The sequence below is a fragment of the Clarias gariepinus genome, chromosome 23 (assembly GCF_024256425.1).
Source record: "Clarias gariepinus isolate MV-2021 ecotype Netherlands chromosome 23, CGAR_prim_01v2, whole genome shotgun sequence".
NCBI classification, from domain to species: domain Eukaryota; kingdom Metazoa; phylum Chordata; class Actinopteri; order Siluriformes; family Clariidae; genus Clarias; species Clarias gariepinus.
In genome coordinates, this window is record NC_071122.1 from 9,023,034 (window position 1) to 9,041,261 (window position 18,228).

The following is an 18,228-nucleotide window of genomic DNA, read 5'->3' on the forward strand; positions in this document are numbered from 1 at the left end:
AACTGGGGTTAAGGCTATTTATCTAAAATAGGTAGTCATGCTAAAGCATTTACTGCGAAAGTGTCTAAATATGGTGATGAAACAGAAAAACATCAAACAACCTTTTCTTTATTTTTTTTTAACATGTGGAACCCACATGTCATCTGTTCCTCTGGTTAATACTGGTTTTGTAATTTGTATTTATTTACTGGTAAAAAAAAAAAAAAAGTTGTTTGATGTTTTTTAGTTTTTTCATCTTGTTGGTATTAACCTGGCCTTAACCGTGACCAAGAGACTTCACTTCTGATTAAATTCGCATCTGATTGTAGGAGGCTTGTGTTTTTTTTGAGCTGAGCTCAGTCAGGGCCAGATAGAGCTATGTCATCCAGATTAATAGCTACACGACATGGCTGTAATGGTACAGGGGTAGTGATTTAACGGAAATAACTCGTCAGAATGACACGTGTACAGTATTTAAACTCTAAAAGTAGCCAGAATGAACTAGGTGAGAAATAACTGTGCCTAAAATAGGATTTTGTTTATCCCTGGAGATTAGGACTATTATGCGCAATTAAGACTATTTATAATGTGCAGCGGGATGACAGCCTGTAAAACGGTCCTGACTGGAGCGAACGTTAAGTGGAAACGGAGACCAACCACAGTTTAGGAGTCACCGTTTGCTTCATGGGAGTTTCTTCACCAATGATTACTTAGAAAATTACATTTATAAATTTGTTTATTTTATATTGTGTAGCCACACCATGCATCATCACGTTTCGCAATGTTTACACTGATATTACTCATCGAAACATTCCAGCTGCGCCTTAGTGCTGCCAAGTCCATGTTTTTCCTAAGTATTTACATTATTTGTTTTTGTTTTAGAATTGAAAAAGTTTATCATTACTATTATTATTAGTACTATTATTAGTAGTATTATTATTAGTAGTACTATTATTATTATTATTACTATTATTATTATTTTTACAAGCTGGAAATATTAAGCAACTCTTTACCTACTGTAATAACTTTCAGTACTGTATATGCAAGAAACCCAAAATCTTTAGGAGCCAAATCTAATTTTTTCGTAGCCATAATTTGACCTTTTTCATAACATAACCAGGTGAACTCATGTAACCACCCTGATTTACACTGGAAACTTGGATAACACCAAAAATTTGTTAGCTGTGCTTTGCTAGCATCATCTAATGATGATGACTGAATACTGACCTGTATATGGTGATGTGGGATGGTGATCTGTGCCTGGGATGACTGTACCTAAAAACATTCCCTGGTTGATCCTGTCTTTTTATCGATGGCATATGATGTAGTGGGTGCACAGGCAGGAACAGAGAAAGTCAGGGATTTTTTGTTTATTTGGCCATTTACTCCATTGTTCACATTGTTTTTGGTCCCCGTTCTCGGGCACACTTGCATATTTTCACTCTCCTATATAGCTGGAGGCAGTTTGCACCTCCTTGGTGTTTGAGCTGCCATTGCACACAAAAGCTACTCCGGAAATTTACTCCGGTTTCTCCACACCGTCCAAAAACATGGAATTAGTGTTGGGGTTATTGCCAACATAACTTTCCCTTATAGTGGTGCTTGTATAGTGGTGTGGCGTCATGGGTCAATGCAACTAACCCTTGGCTGTGATGAAGGATTGGCATAGCATGTGCATCCAGTCATTATTTAGACCTCAACAACAAGAATTCTTTAGAAGGATTGAGTTAATTATGATTCGGTACATCATCTACAAACGGATGGACTTCATACCCAGTAAAAAGTTTATTTTTTTAAAGTAAGTGAAAAAAAAATATATGACTGGCACCCATTTACTTTCTATATACAGTATGTGTGCAACATGGTGCCAACTGATATAAGATTAGAGACATTCCTCACTAAGGCATCAATCAGTTGCCTCAATTGATTCCGTGGACCAATCATATGGCTCTGCTGGTTGGAAACGTCTTCGGTTTCTCGATGACAACTTTACTGTCTGCCTCTGCATAAATGTGAATAGTGGTTTAATTTTATCCTGTTCCACAAACTCTCATTATTAAATGTCTAAAGAGACAATATGAAGACACATCAAGTGTGATATACCAGAAAGACAGAATGATGGTACCTCTACTGAATAAGTGTACTTGTACCTTGCTCTGCTGAACAAATACACACCCACAAATGACAACACGATCTACTTGTGCCTTTCTAGTGTAAATGCGGTGTAAACCGTGCTTTTCAAAAAAAAAAGGACCGATCTTTGCTTTTGGCACATTTGCATTGCTCAGAAATTCTATTTAATAGGTTTTAAATATTTATAAGATCCTCACTGAGGTTGCACTGCACAGGCTGTTCACACTGTTAGTGCTCTGAGTAAGGTATTGATGTGGACAGGAAACTAATTTCCATATTAACTGATTTGTCCTAAAAAAAAAAAAAAAACAATACATCTGCACAGAATGAAGTATTCCCTTTTAATCCTGACCATATGTGCGATTGATTGCTTGTTGAAGCACAAAGAGGGGGAGTGGTGTTTTTTACCGCCTGTAATTTTCCACTTACTGTTTAAGGAGGAACTGACGTATCACGCATCAAGTTATTTATTGTATTCATCATTGTGCTCGTTAAAGGCAGGTGAAACATTTTATTTTGGAGGTATTTAATAAGGTATTATGGAGGTATTGAAATTAAAGGGTTTTTTTTTAAGTTCTTTTTTTTTTTTACTTTCATGATGAAACTGAAATGTATATATAATGGAATATTATTTATTATTATTATTATTAATAATTATAGTATACATTTTGAAAAATTGGCAGGTCAAAATTACTTATTCTGGCTTATCTAAAATTACTTTACTAGTATTTTAGCCCACTCTAATATTAATTTCATTTTAAAATGTTTTCTGTTAACCTTTCTAATGTGATGTTAAAACCAGTATGACTGATATCATCCTAATAGTTCAGTTAAATGGGTGCATTTATTTACTTTTTAATTGCTTTAGTTGATTACTGCTATTAAATAAATGTTTTATTTAGCTGATGCACATCATAGAGGGAAAAAGCCTCCTGTTGGTGACATTGGAAAATGAATCCAACATTTAAATATATATTTTCTTTGGGTCATTTGAAGGCAAAAATGGCTTTACTCATCAGGGATGCATTAAAATGAAGATTTTATGTTTAAATGTATTTTGTTAATGTAATGTTTGTTGCTAAAAGTGATTTAAAAATATAACCGAGCTGAATCTGGAAGAGTCGATCGAATGCACGCAGTCTGCTTAAGTTTTTAAAACCATAACAGCGGTTATGAAATCTCTTCTCCGGAGGTTGTCCTCTGGGAAACATCTTCCTATTGTGTATGCTTTGTTGGTACAGTATGTTCAGGTCCACTTAATGATTTGGAACACTCATGGTCAAGTCAAGAGCATTGTTAAACACGTCAGAAATAAAGCATCTTGATTCGCTGCCAGCCAGAAAAAAAAAGCAACCTTGTGTTTTCTCTGCTCTCGTACGAGCTCTATTTCAGGACAGGTGCGTCAGAGGTGGTCTTCCTAAAAAAAAGAATAATACTAATAAAAAAGGTGGGTGTGGGCCCTCCGTTCGGTGCGAATACTGTAATTCTCAGAAGCGTAACAGGAATGGTGTCAAAAGGAAAAAGGAGTGGCACATGATTAAGCATAAGGGGGTCATCAGTGACTACTGCACTCACACTGTAATTGCAGATGACTGCATTCTGTTTACATTTGTAGACGAATCTATCCAGTAGTGGTGTAACGGAGTTGATCAATGATCCGTGGGGATTGCCCAGATTAGTTGCAAAGTTTTACCATTATTGTGTGAAAAAGTGATAAACTGATTGAAAAAATCAGTTAATTGCATGTGCACAAATCATATATTCACACTTTCTCACGTGCAATACAGTATTGATCGTATTTTCACACGCTCTTACAGTCTCTCACACTGCTTTATATTTGCCAGGGTTGCCAGAACATGCCAATAATCTGTGTAATCTGAAACCCTTATGCCATTCTCAGCTATTCTTATACCATGATTTTTAAAAGTATCCAAATTATTATTTTTTTTTATTATTATTATTATTTCCCCATTGACTATCATTCAAAAGAAGGTGGTCGGTACCTTATCAGAAATATGTTATAAAAAAAAAAACATGCTGCAATATTATCACGTATTTAGTTTTAATATATTATTTAAACAATTGGCATTAAAGACTTGCTTTAAGTTGATTTCAGGTTATATGTGTGACGAATAGAAAGCAAAATGAAATTTTGTTGTTTAAGGTTTAAAAACAACATGTTGTGACTGGTCTGTATTTCACACAGAGCTCGCTTCATTTGTCAGGATCTTACGTTAGATTTATTCCACTCAGTCATGTTCAGGTCAATCGTAAAACTTGTAGTCTGAGTGCAGAGTGGAAAAGGCCGGCTTTGAAATCATCAGCTTGCAGCGTGTCTTTCAGTGCGTTCCTTGACCTAGCGTGCAATAGTGAGAGGGTTTCACCACGTTACTCATCACACCCCCCGGGGGAAGCAGACTGCAATCTAAACACCAGGAGCCCTGCCAGAAGGTGTGCATGTGTCTGAGTTTTTTTTTTTTTTATTATTATTATTCCTACCTGACTAACACTTCTGACGATTACTGACATCAGTGCCGCAGAGCTAACTCTTTTGCTATGCATCCATTGTAATCTGTGTTCTTGTGTCTTCTCCTAAATGACGCTGTGCACACACACACACTCATCTTCAGTATCAGCCAAGAAATGCAGACGCTGCCATCGCGAGACACAGAGCAGACCAATAAATCATGCTCTAATATAATCCCTGCCGTTTATTTTCAATTGAGTCACTATTTAAGTGCAGCACATCATTTAAAATATGTTTAGATATTTTTTCTAGTGTTTCCTTTAAATGAAAGCACCCTTGAGCAAGGATGACATTTTTTCCATACTCAGTAATCTATAAAATAGCTTTGGAACGGAGTGAGACCTTTAAGCAGTAGTCAACGCAATAAAATAAAATAAAATAAAATAAAACAAGATCCTTAGGAGCTCATATGATGCATCATGAAAGGAATAGAACACGTGCTGTTAAAGGAAAACAATCAACGACAGCATGTTGTGAGGAAGCAGAGTCACTGGAACCATCCCAAAAGTTATGAATATTTTTATTCGTGTTTTCTACCAGAGCACTGTGTCAACACTAACAATTTTATATTTAAAAACAGCACTTGATTAAACTTTTTAAGCGCAGCCCGTCTTGTTGTTAAGGAAACGGGAAGTCCTCTATCTTGAAGCAAATCAAGCAAGGCTTATTATTGTTAACGACCTCACTGAACTTTCATTCGCTGTTTCTTTATTGAAGCTTGGCAAGGAGCTAATGTTAGTTAGCCGATGGCTTTGTTCAGTTTGAACAAGCTAAAAGTTCCCTTGAAAATAACATGTCGGAATAGCCAAAGCTGGCAGCGCTCACGCAGTGTGACTCGCACAATTAGTCATCTTCACACGCTCTTACGCCACACTTCCAATTTCCCATGCTTTCATATGCAACACAATTGTCTGTGGCAGAGGCGAGCAAAATCACTGAGCTCGACAGCTTTTATTTTGAAGTCAAATCGCTTGGCCTGGATGCACAGGTGTATTGCGGCCCGAGTGCACCGGCAGAACGATCCGCCACTTTGTTATCTCGAAGCCATGAGAAATAATGTTCATGTAATTATTAAGGTTAAGTGTGTATTGATTTAATCTTTTACTTAATTTGCATGTCTTTTCCAAGTGTTTTGATTGTTTTTATATTTGTAGTGTTGGAAATTGTTAATATTGGTAATACTTTTGGGTGGCTAGAGCGGATTATCTGCATTTACATTATTTCCTATGGGAAAATGTGTTTTGCAATACAAACTTCCGGCTTAAGAAAAATCTTTTTAAGAGGCATTTGTTTTTTGGTGTTTCAACAACACTAAATGCATCTTCGATTCCATTAAATACGATGCTGTAAGATTTGTAAGCAAATAGTGCAACACTAAAATCCACATTACTGAGAATGTTAAGTACTCAACTTGTTGCAGGAATTTTTTCACACCGTCTCATTGTGCTTCACAAACTTAATACCAAAATGCCTAATACCCACTTGCCACAATTTATTCTGCAGCGTATTTCTAATATAAATCTTTATTAAAACTTCTAAAGTATTCAATTTACTATAGTATACACTGAGCCTGAGAGTTATTATGTCCAGGGTACTTCCAGATATCACTAAGAGTCTTTTATCTCCTCCCTTTTATTCCCCTTTTTATATCATGTCAAGCCCAGCTAATGCAGATAATAAATTTTACGCTCTCGTATAAATAGTCTTGTCTAAATTCACTCTGTCTTCCACAGTGTCCAACGCTTGTTGGAATTAATATCTGGCTAAAAGCCGGATGATGTATGCATGCCTATAGAAGCAGGCCTCTCAGTGTCAAACACTCCATCTCTTAGCTAGACAAGTGTTCATCCAGTAGAACAACAAGATGCCGTAGAGGTGAGAGGTACGAGATAAGAGCAAGCGACGTGACACAACTCAGTCCTGCTGACCCAAATTTGACCAGACTGCTGACATTTCACGATGGCCTTTGAAAAGAACCTCAGAAACATTTTTAAAGGATATTGATCCCAAACTCTTCCTGCGTGACCAGCTGGACAACAATAAAATACCCCATAAAGTGGCTCAAGAACTGTGATTCCAGTCCATATGTTTACTTTTTGTAAAAACCTGATAGTAGATTAGAGAGCTTGTTAATACAGAAACGTTTTACCAAAGGTTTTTATTTATTTATAGATATTTTTGGCACCTGTGGAGGATTTTTCAGCACCTTATTTAACCCACGCCTGTCCACTTCATAATAGATGACGGTGATTTTGGAGCCGCGTGGTCCCCAGACTATTGCTTTCTTCTGCTCAGTATCTGTCTGCCAAAGCATCTTCATTCCAGCCCTAAGTTGGTAAAAAGCTCCAACTTGCAAACCTTTTTTGTCCGAATGTGCAGGGAGATGCACAGCAACAAAACAGGCCATTTTTTTGCCGTTAACTAGCTGCTACTGTAGAGAAACACACACACCCCAGTGGGAGGGACATCTGTAGAGAGCGTTTAATTGGATGAACAAAAGACTAGTACAGGACGAGTCATCAAAATTAAGATTACATTATAATGTTTTTGATATTGTATGATTATGTCTTTAACATTTCCTGTATAGGATTGTTTAATTTTTATTACTCAATAGTAAAATGCAGTAAAACTTTTATCATTTTGCATATAATTGAATCTTCTATTCATATTAATTCTTTATAAGATTCTTTATTCTACTTCTTGGTTGTTTAATGCACCATGCCTTTTTTAATAGGAGTGATTTTATTATTACCAAGTCCAGTAAAAGCTGTAAGCGAGTAATGATCAGGATTGCTCTACGTCACAGGTTTGAAGCCCACAAGCTTCTTTTTTTTGATACATCAAAAGTATGTTTTGCTGTTTTTTCATTCTTTTAAAGAAAATGTATGGCTGGCGTCATCAGGCCATGTTTTAACCGCGGCTAGCTCCAGCAGGTTATAACAGATCGCTACTTCTTTTAAGATCAAACAAAGTGAAGGTCAAGTGCCACTTCTCTCTTATACCCCCTTTTCTCTTACACAGTGGGAGTGCTCTTGCTTGAGCTTCTGCTGTTTTGTTGTTGTTCTTTTTTTTTAAAGCTACCGCCGCTATTACAACTAATTCTTCAACATCAGATTATATGAGATGCATATATTAATTTATTAATTAATTAGTAAATTTATTAATTGCACGGATATTAATTATTGCTCAAAAAAATCCCTAAATAATTTTTTAAACATTCACAACATATGTTAATGGAGTTTTTGTTGTCATGGCAACTAAATAACTGATAACCCCATTTCCTGGTTATACTTGGGTGTAGCATTTTTTTAATTCAAGCTTATGCACTGGGAATTTAACAGTGAAAAATATCATTTTCTGCTTGTTAAAAGTTTGATTAATTATTTAAGTTTAAAAAAAATTGTATAATGTATTTTGTACTTTTTCAATGGTACAGCTAGCTATAGTCTTTTTATTTTAATTTTAACTCGCTTTATTTTTTTCTTTCTTTTAATCTACCATAACAATTTCCTAAAACTTAAAACTAACTTTAAAAATAATATTATTAATAATTTGTAAATTTACAGTAATATTTAGTATGAGGCAATGTTTGTAAGGTGCTATCATCACATACAGTTATAAAAAGTTTTTTATTCTTTCATAAAGCCAGTTTCAAGAGAATAAAAAAAAAAAACCTCTGTCTCAGTGTAGTTACAGAGTTCTAACACTGGAGACTCTTTTTTTTTTTTTTTTAATTGTGAAATATACACCTCCTTAGAAAAAGCCTTATCAAATCAATAGTTTCCTTAAACCGATGCATTTCGTTTTCAAATCCTGATTCCTATTTAAAACAAATCCTTTATTATAACCATTGCACCTGCTGTTTTCTGTAGTTTTCCAAATGAGGTTCTTCAGGTGACCCTCAATCTCTTTGTTTGTCTACCTGACTGATATTTTAATATTCAGTAATTCTTTGGAGGAACGCATCGTCCATGTGCGCCGGGTCTTGCAGCTTCTTCTGCAGAAATATTTGTTGCATCGTCCATACAAGTCCCACTTGTGGTAAACACGTTCTGACCACTTCTACAGCACTGTACTTGTCTTGCATTTATGTTTTAGGTTTTCTCCAGTTTCTGATCATGTTTTATAGGCACTGATTGTGCAAAATAAAGGACAAGGGTTTCAGATTATACGCTGATACTGAAATTGTATCATTCATCAGTGCATCATAATATCCATGGTGTTTTGATAAGTTATCTTTATGTAACCTATTGTTTTCAGCTGGTCTGCGCAGCTGGCTGTAATTACATCCCTTTGAGCCTTTAAAAAAACTTATTCATCCATATAATGATAACCGGGTTATTAGAACAAGCTTCAAAGGTTAGAGGCAGATAATGAACTTTCTATTATGAGACCTAATAAAACATCAGGATCGTTGAATTCATCTACATAGACGTTCAAGGAAAGGTCTTGATCCTGCCTGTCCGAGAAGGTTAACGCCGCAGGTGCTGTCAGAACGGGACAAATTAACACACACTCGTCCCTGTGGGTCTGAGCGTACCCCCGAGGGTCTCTGACTCGCTCTTATGTCCACATCAAAGTTATCTACATCAGTGTCTAACTTAAGATCTGTCAGACATGGTATGTAATAAGCTTTTGAATCATACGGACCCTGTATATGAGGTAAATAGTTTAAGTGGTGCATTTATGTAAATAAAGGAAGTTCAGAGGTCATCTGAATGAGACATGAAGAGCTTATGGGAACCACTTGAGAGCCGCTGGGGATGGCTTTTCAACGTTTAATACCTTAAACAACCTCACTTCAATGTTCTTGTCTTTGTTGCGATTGAAGTCACTTCCTCCTGGACCATGTGGTCATTTATTAGTGTCCAAACAAAAGTTGGGACGTCTTATTTAAACCAGTCTTTACTGGAAAACCAGTAAGTAATAAATCCTTGCTATGATGTAAAGCACACTGAACTCTGTAGGAGTGTACATCTGTCTCTATGGCTTTAGGAAAATTGTGTTATTGTTATTGAGAAAATAACGTTAAACAGTGAGCTCCGGGAAATAAAAATGAGTCACAAGAATGTGGACATGTGGACATGTGGACAAGCTCCTGTACTGCAATTGCGTTGTTGTTCTTGTCACAGTCTATGCAGAGTCAGTTGATTTGTATGTGTAACCGTGTGCAATAAAGCACAACTCTGTTGCATGATTGCAGTTAGGAATAAGATTAGGTGAGGTATAAAACACGACAGACTATTGGAGAGACAAAGTCATGAAATGGCATGACACGAAATAGAGTTGGTGTTTTACTGCTAGCGTTGTGTATTTTAGGCAGAATGTAATCAATCTTTTGTTGGTCAGTTTTTAATTCTAAAAAAGAACATTTTTATAATGAGAATTTAGGCTTTTACCATTTTTTTTACATACATTAAATGGTCTGAAGTTAACAAATTCCTTGAAAATATACTAGCTTTTTGCAAAATATTTATATTCTATCTTATAGGATTTCATGGGCTGTTGGTGCAATAGAACATGTACAACATTTAAATGTTCATATTGTTACAGTATATATCTGTTAATATTTCTAGTATTCTAGTAGAACTATAGCTGCTCGAGGCCAATCAGACAACAAACATTATTGCTATTGAATCGACTCAAAACTCAAAGTGCGCTAAAATTTATCAGATTGAATCGACAGTCCACCTACGATTTACGCTCTGGAAAATAAATAAGAAAAGACTCTTAGCAAACCAACCTTTCTTTCTCAGTGCATCACAATTACAAGAAACTGGTAGTCTCTGTTTGTGTGGTATCTTGCCAAGTTTGCTGAGTTTGTCATGCTTCATTAAAATTATTAATACATTTCATTTAAAATGTATTAAGAAAGTCTAAACAGAGGTGAAAAACAAAATTTCAGAAATGGAATATTTTATAGTGGCATGCATTGGACACTGGCTGTTTTAGTGATTAGACTTTTAATAGGCCAGTTTCGACTAGAAATCAAACATCATAGACCACCCAGGCTTTGAGGCAGACTATTATTAGAAAGCAATCCAAGCACTCTACGGGTTTCTTTAGACACAAAGCAGATGCCAACCTCTTTGAATTGTTTATGTTGCTTGCCATGTAAGTCAAGCACACCTCTTCCTTAGGGATGTTTCTCCCAGTAGGGTTCCATGATCAGTCAACCACCGTGTGACAAATTAAAGGAAATATGAACAGAAAGTGGCTGGGAACACTACGGGCGTACATAGCTCTGGAACTGGAGATACTTGAGACTTCAGTTGGGAATATCTTTCTAACGTGTAGCTGTTAGATGTGTTTACCTGTGTTGAATTGTTCAGTAAACCTTCATGTCCGGTGGATGGGGCGGAGTCATGCTGGAAGAGACTAATGCGATCAGAATAGAAATGTTTCATCATAGAATAAAGCTAAACAGTCAAAAGAACCTTGTATTAGTGATCATCTCACTAAGAGAACATGTGGACTCAAACTATAAATACCTTCTCAAACAGGGCCTTCTTTAATCAGACGAAAAAGGAGAGCCTCTATAAGGAATATTTTACTTCCCTTAACAAGACCATCTGACCTATGCTTAAGAATGATTAGTAATATCTAACTTCATCATATCTAACTAATCAACTTTATCATTGGCCAGTTTATGTGAGAAAAGGATTCCTATAGTGAAAGATGTGGTCATTCAGGACATTTTATTGCCACATAAAGTTTGCTGGGCCTAGACCTGACCGACTGAAGCGACACCACACCATAACACTGCCTACAGAGGCTTGTAAAGTGGCCACTATGCATGAGGGGCGTATCACTTCATGGGCTTCCCTTCTTATCCTGTGTCAGGATGCATGTCACCTACTGTATCACTCTGGAATAGGGTCGATCTGATCTCCTCAGACCACATGATATTTTTCCATCTCAAGTCCATTGTTTATGCTCCCTAGCAAACTGAAGTCTTTATTTCTGATTAGTCTCACTAACAAGTGGTTTTCTCACGGCTGTTTAGTCCCAATCCTGTCCTTAACGGTTTTGATGAATGTGTTGGACAGCTCTTAACTAGTAGTTAAGCAATCTCCTTGATGCAGAACAATATTTTAACCTTTCCAAACTTTTTTTTTTTTTTTTTACGACAGTGTGATACGCCTTCTGTCATGGTTGTTTAAGAAATTAAGCTACTCACTGCATCAGTTAGAGCTAAAAACATGTTGCCAGTAGAAACATATTAATCACTGTGGTAATTATCCTATGAAAGGCTCTTAAGTATTTGCTTATTAACATCTGAACTGCCACTTTACCAGTAGGAGTTTCTTCCATAGTTAGATGATTATCACCAAATTAAAAGTAAGTAAGCCTTTAGGGATAAAACATTCCATTATACTTCCATTACAGGAAAGCAGAAACACATTTAAATCTATTAGGAATGACTATAAATCTAGGGGTTTTAATGATTGTTAGGGAGGAATGGAGTATTTCATCTGACAGTTCTGTGTTTGAAGAGATCGATTTTAAACCCAAACTAGATACTACATAAGAAGTAGATTTTTTTTTAAATGCTTTTTTTGGTATAACATTTTACACCGGCTGTATACAGAGGCATAAATAACATTAACCCATGTTTTCCAAAAAGGTCAGAATTTGACCTTTATCCAGTTGAAGTAATGAAGCATGTAATAAAAGTTTGAGGTTTCGGGCCTTGTTTGTGTATATAGCCCACATATGGGGCATATCCCCACATTACTCCTCCACGCACAAAGCCAGAATGTAACTTGATCACACGGACTTAAATGTAACTTCCATGCATGCTGTGCCTCTAATTAATGTCCTTAAGGATTTGTTTTTTTCCAATTGAACCCCCCTCTACACGGACCTTTTTCTGCCTCCGGTACACGCACCACACACACACACACTGTGCTCTAACCACTGGAGCATTTCGATTTGACCAGATCACGAAGCAAGCACTTTGACTATTAGTCCGGTGCAGTGGAAAACCCTTCCTAGATCAAATTGACACCAGCTTGCATCACTGCTAAGTTGATTTTAATTTCCTATTGCGGACCCACATTCACCTACTGAGCCCACAGTTCTCCATTGGAGATCTGAAACGTATGTTATATTTACACCAGACCCTTATGTAACTCAGTTCAAATAGTTATCTACTTATTTAAACAAATAAGTTTTAATCACATTAAACTCATCATTTTCAGCCAAGTATAATTTTGTATGTTGGTATTTCATTTTATTTATTTATTTTCTTTTTACCCAACTTTCACTATTGGTTCATGCATATAACATATAGTTTATTTAGAAGAGCAGACAAACCACAAGGTTTTACGTTCAGGAGCAAAGGAATGTCATTAATTAAACCAGTGACCACTTCCATTACAACACTGCTATTAAAAACAGAACCGCTTCCACATGAGGAAGCTCAAGGTTAGCAATACTCAAGTCACTAGAAAACAAACCTGACTTTGGTCAAAGAGAAGATTCAGGCTTTGAATTTATGATTGTTCAGCTTGGTTTCATTTTTGTGTTTCAAAGACCGGATATAATATTAAGTAAGTCTGATCATGGGGTTAAATCAGCTAATGACGTCAATAATACAGTATATGTTAATACATTTTAAAGTGTACTTTTAGTGTATTATGTTATGCTGTCTTTAGATTGTGTACATCTTTTTCTTCATTTGTTTCAGAATAAATTCTGACAGCAGACCAAAAACTACCACTTATAAAGTACAATTATCTTAATATTTTTCCAATTATCGCACAAAGCCTGAGAAGATGCACATGTATTTGTGTACCTCTTTCTTTGTTTTTTAATATACTGTACTTGACTTTATATGTACTATACATGAATTAGAAAAGGGACTTTGCAAAGAAGATGAGAGGAAAAGCAAGTAAATAACCCAGACCCTCATTGAACTTTTAATACACCATGCTTCCGGCAAGTTCGTTTCTTTGCACTTCTAAAGAAGCATAAACAAGGTTTGTTACAATGACAACTCTACAGCAACGTCATGTAATTTTAGATACTGTTGCTCAATTTCCACTTAGCCACAAACACACACACACACACACACACACACACACACACACACACACACACATATACAGCTCAGCTGTACGTCTGACTGGAAAGTGAAAGGTGACGCAACAGAAATGCGAGGTTCTGTATGGAACCCAAACCTCGACCACAGGATATAACCACTATGCAGCTTTTTTTTCCCTCTGTAATGGAAATCAGCAAAGTAACAAGTTCAGCAATTCCTGTTGAGGGGATTTTTGTCAGTGTGGTTAAGTTTGCCCATAATGGAGTATTTTTACTAAAAGCCAAAGCAAGGAATGCAGCAAGGTAATTATGAATCATATATGCTTTTTTTTTTTTTTTTTTTAAATAAACGTAGAAGCTGTTTCAGATTAAATACCAGTACGTATCACAGCCCGAGAATCTGCAAATTTCCTGGTGGTCCATAATTCTCTTTTGTCATCATGTTAGGTCCAAAGCTGGTCAGAGCTGGCTGTTAATACTCATCATGCTGCCTATGGGTACCAGACAACGGCCTGACGTCCTCATACACACTCCTGGCCAAGTACTGCACACTTCCCCACGCCTGATGGCTGCACAATGGCAGGAACCTTGAGCCAGAACAAAGGCTCTTAAAACTCTGACCGATTTCCTGCTCCTGGCAACTGGAGCAGGAGCTCCTATAAATGAGTGTATCTGGGGAAAGAGATTGTTTCAATCTCTCCAAACAATTAACAAATTGTAAAAAAGCACCCCGACTGACACAGAGTTGAGTTTTGCCCCAGGGCAGCGAACACATAGTTCTTAGGGGGTAGAAAATGCAAAACGTTAAATAAATGAATTAAACCAGTTTTATTTCTTTTCCCTCCTTCTGTCTCTTCATCTTGCACACACTGAAGTTATTAGACTCTGCAGCCGGAAGATGTGTGTATGCTCTAGTCCAAACAGTCTGTGTCGGTTTAACAGTGGAAATTGAAATGGTGGGTTGAATCGTTTCTGCTAAAAACAAAAGCTAATATAGTACAATCAGGACACTACAGCTACATGTGTGTGGCAAACAGTTACAGCTACATGTGGAACATCTGGGCTACTGTTTATATTTGGTCATTTTGACTGAGTGTTTTAACCGTTTGACATCACACTGACTGACACTGGATGCTGGATTAAGGAAACCTAATAAGGCCACAGCACCACCTAGTACGAACTACTTTTGTTGATGTTTAACCATTGAGAACATTCAGCATAATTAAGTAGTGCTTAAAGCAAACTCTGCATTCAAAGTACAGAAATTTAGAAGCTGATCTGTTTGAGATGAGTGTTCTCTGGGCAGTGGTAACTCAGTGGTCATGGGCACTGGGACCACCAAGCCGCCACTGTTGCCCTCTTGAGCCACACCCCTAACCCTCAAATACCCAGATGTATAAATGAGCTAAATATAAGTTGCAATGAAAAGGTTTGCATAAAAAAAGATTAGCGTGCAGTGATTTAGTTTTTTTGTGGTCTGTGGGCGTACCTGGAGTCGTTTCTTATCGAAGACTTGTACTGTATGCAGTTTCGTGGAAAGTGTTTGGATATCTGCAAACAAAATTTGAACTGATGCTCTTAGGAAGGTGAACGTTTCTAAAAGAGAATCCTTATTGGTAACGAGACATGGATTTAGTAAATGGCAGAGTATGAAACAGAAACATCTTCAATCGCAGACCAAGAAAAGGTTCAGAAGACAATCATCAGTTGGAAAAATAATCAATGCTTACAGTTTTCTTGGATTCTCACGGGCCAGTATTGTAATATTATTAGGAAAAAGGTTCAAAAAGCAACAGTGCATGTTACAGTAGAGATAGAGATACTTATTGAAGAGCTGAAGCCTAAACTTTGGATTAAGCGCAGAGGACTGCTATACAAGTGTTTCGTGATCTTGCATGACGATCCACGTCCCACCCTGTCAACAGTCTGCAAATACTTTATTTTGAGGTGTTAAATCGTCCTCCGTGTAGTTCTTATATAGCTTTCTTCTAGTTTGTTAGACACATTTTTACTCATATTGACTCATATTCATTTTTTAGATGATTCATTTTGGCTACACAGATATCTATCATAATGAAATCATATTTATTTGAAGGCTTCTTTTACACACACACACACACACACAAAGAAAGAGAAGGGGGAGAGAGAGAGAGAGAGAGAGAGAATAAGTGGCAACAGCGCGCTCGCGCACCCACTAGGAGGAGTTTTTAACTGCTCTCGCGCGCGCGCTCTCTCTGTCGCGCTCCAATCTGACGCGCACGCGCCACAGCTCTCGCGCTCTCACTCCCGGCAGTCACTATTGCAGTCGCGAGCGGTTGCGGCGCGGCAGCAGCAACAGCAGCGCGTATGCGCGAGGGATGCTCTCGTGGCTGGTGTGTGTGCACAGGAGCGCTCGTGCGTAGATCTGGCAGGCACAGTGGCTGGAAGGTCGGCTTGCGATTATCCTCCTCATCATCCTCATCCTCAACCAGCCGCCGCTCCGTGTGGCGCGGAAACCGAGAGCAACAGCATGGTGGCCAAGGATTACCCGTTTTACCTGGTGGTGAAGAGAACGAACTGCTCGCTCGAGGTGCAGACCGTGAGCAGCGCGAGCAAAGAAGCCGAGGTGGGGGTGAAATCGAAATGCACGCGATTTATCAATTGACTTCTAAGGATTTGTTTGCATGCATTTAGTTTGTTTTTGGTTTGCATCGTGCATGGTCATGCGTGCTCTATGATTGTGCACGTAATTGCATAAATGCGTTCATACCTGAGAAAGATTAATACACATAAGCTCTTTAAACCCATGCGTCTGATATCTGTATATATGTCTGATTTTATGCCTGATCAGCGTTTTGGGAAATAATTATGTTGAGTTATAAGATTTGGTGCTTAGATTTGATGCATTGTTTTGTTAAGTTTGTTATGCATCAGATTTAGTCTAACATCGACATGACATCAGGAATTATTTCTGCCTGTTCCGCTTAAAAGAGCTTGGGTGAGCTCAGTCTGTTGCAGATGTTTGTTTTTTTTCATGTGGGATTGAGGTTTTACAGTGAGCTGGAGTTGAGAGGCCATCCTTAGGTCAGAGCTGTTTCAAAGCCACATACTGACCTGGAAGGTTTGTCATAACCTGATCATCTGACATGCTCAGCCTGCGCCATGTACAGCTGAGTGATTGATTGACGATGGATTGACGGATTGACTGATTATTGATCAGTCAGCAGATTAGGTTAGAGATATCACCCGGTGTGATAAGGGCTTTCATAAACCAAAGACTGGTCGAAGGATATGACACAAGAAACAAAGCCATGCATTCAAATTAAGCTCTGACTCAGGAGCGCGTGCGTGCATGTGTGTGCGCTACTGTGTGTGGATGTGTTTGTAGATGAATAGGGCTGGTGAACAGGGCAGTCCCAGCTTTCTCACGTCTGTTTGAACATGTGAGTTTGTCGTTGGATCACTTCAGAGTGCGCCGACGGAGGCCTTCACAGGGGGACCCTCTGATCAGTGGATCATTTTACACTAAAGAGCCGGCCTGCCACCAAAGAATGGGTTGTAAACTTTTCAAAGTCAAGCGCTCTGTGTGTGTGTGTGTGTGTGTGTGTGTGTGTGTGTGTCTTGCAGTAACATTGATTTCACAGCCCACAGGGTCATCATTTAGTTTAAAGGCTTGAACAACAGCTGAATGAGTGAAAAGGTCATTTGATGAATTGATCCTTCTGATGAAAGATATGAACACAGGGTTTATGTTAACAGGGCCGTGCGTGTATCTGATATAGCAGCAAAGAGATCAGATTTTCATCATTAATTAAAAAACTAAAAAAAAAGGACCCTTCCATTATATATACCCTGGCCTTGTTCAACTACAAAATGTTCTAATGTCAGCTACTTGTGTATCTCAAAATTTATACAGATTCTACTTATGAAGGGACATGAAGTCTTTGTATTTTAAGAAAATCTATTTATAAAACTGATAAACAGAAATGACTTCGAGTTATTTACATGTTCATTCTGCTATAACCTTTGTTTCTTTGCCTTCAAGCTTACAAGACAAAATAATACTGCTTCTCAAATTACTGAGAAACCGCAGAGCCTGACATGCTTGGAAAAGTTGTCGCTTTCCATCTAGCTCTTACAAAGAACCGACACTGGAGACTCCTTCCTTAAATGCTGAATAAACTTCTCCTCGCAGAAAACGTCACCATAATCAGCTATTGCACAACTTAAGATCTCTGCAAGTCTCCATCCAATCAGATTTATGAAACAGACCTCACTGTGGTGTAAGTGGTGATTAAGAATGCACCTGGGACAGATGCAAAAATATGTTGAGTCATAGTGCGGCGCTCTGTACCCGGCTTTGTTGCGTACCACAATGGCAGATCAGCCTCCACTGGGTGATGACTGAGCAACTAGCTGTTCGTGTGTTCAGTTTCCCCAGGTGTTTATCAGACCTTGCAGAATCGGATCTATTCACATATCGCAAGGGAAGCCGCAGAACTCGATATAGCCCTGACTGAAACTTGTGAATAAACAGACTTCCTCATTACTCAGCAGTGGAA

General features: G+C 37.7%; 1 protein-coding gene across 3 annotated transcripts in view; it reads left to right on the forward strand.

Annotated features, from left to right (window-relative positions):
* Positions 1–18,228, forward strand: part of arhgef3 (Rho guanine nucleotide exchange factor (GEF) 3) — a 78,089-nt gene that overhangs the window by 41,910 nt on the left and 17,951 nt on the right. Inside the window, exon 1 of one of the 3 annotated variants that reach the window (XM_053484171.1) lies at positions 15,940–16,292. The exons of the other annotated variants lie outside the window; for them this stretch is intronic. Coding sequence (XP_053340146.1) covers positions 16,197–16,292 — 96 coding nt within the window. The 5' untranslated portion in view covers positions 15,940–16,196. Of the gene's footprint in view, positions 1–15,939; positions 16,293–18,228 lie in introns of those variants that run through there. 3 annotated transcript variants of the gene reach the window in all.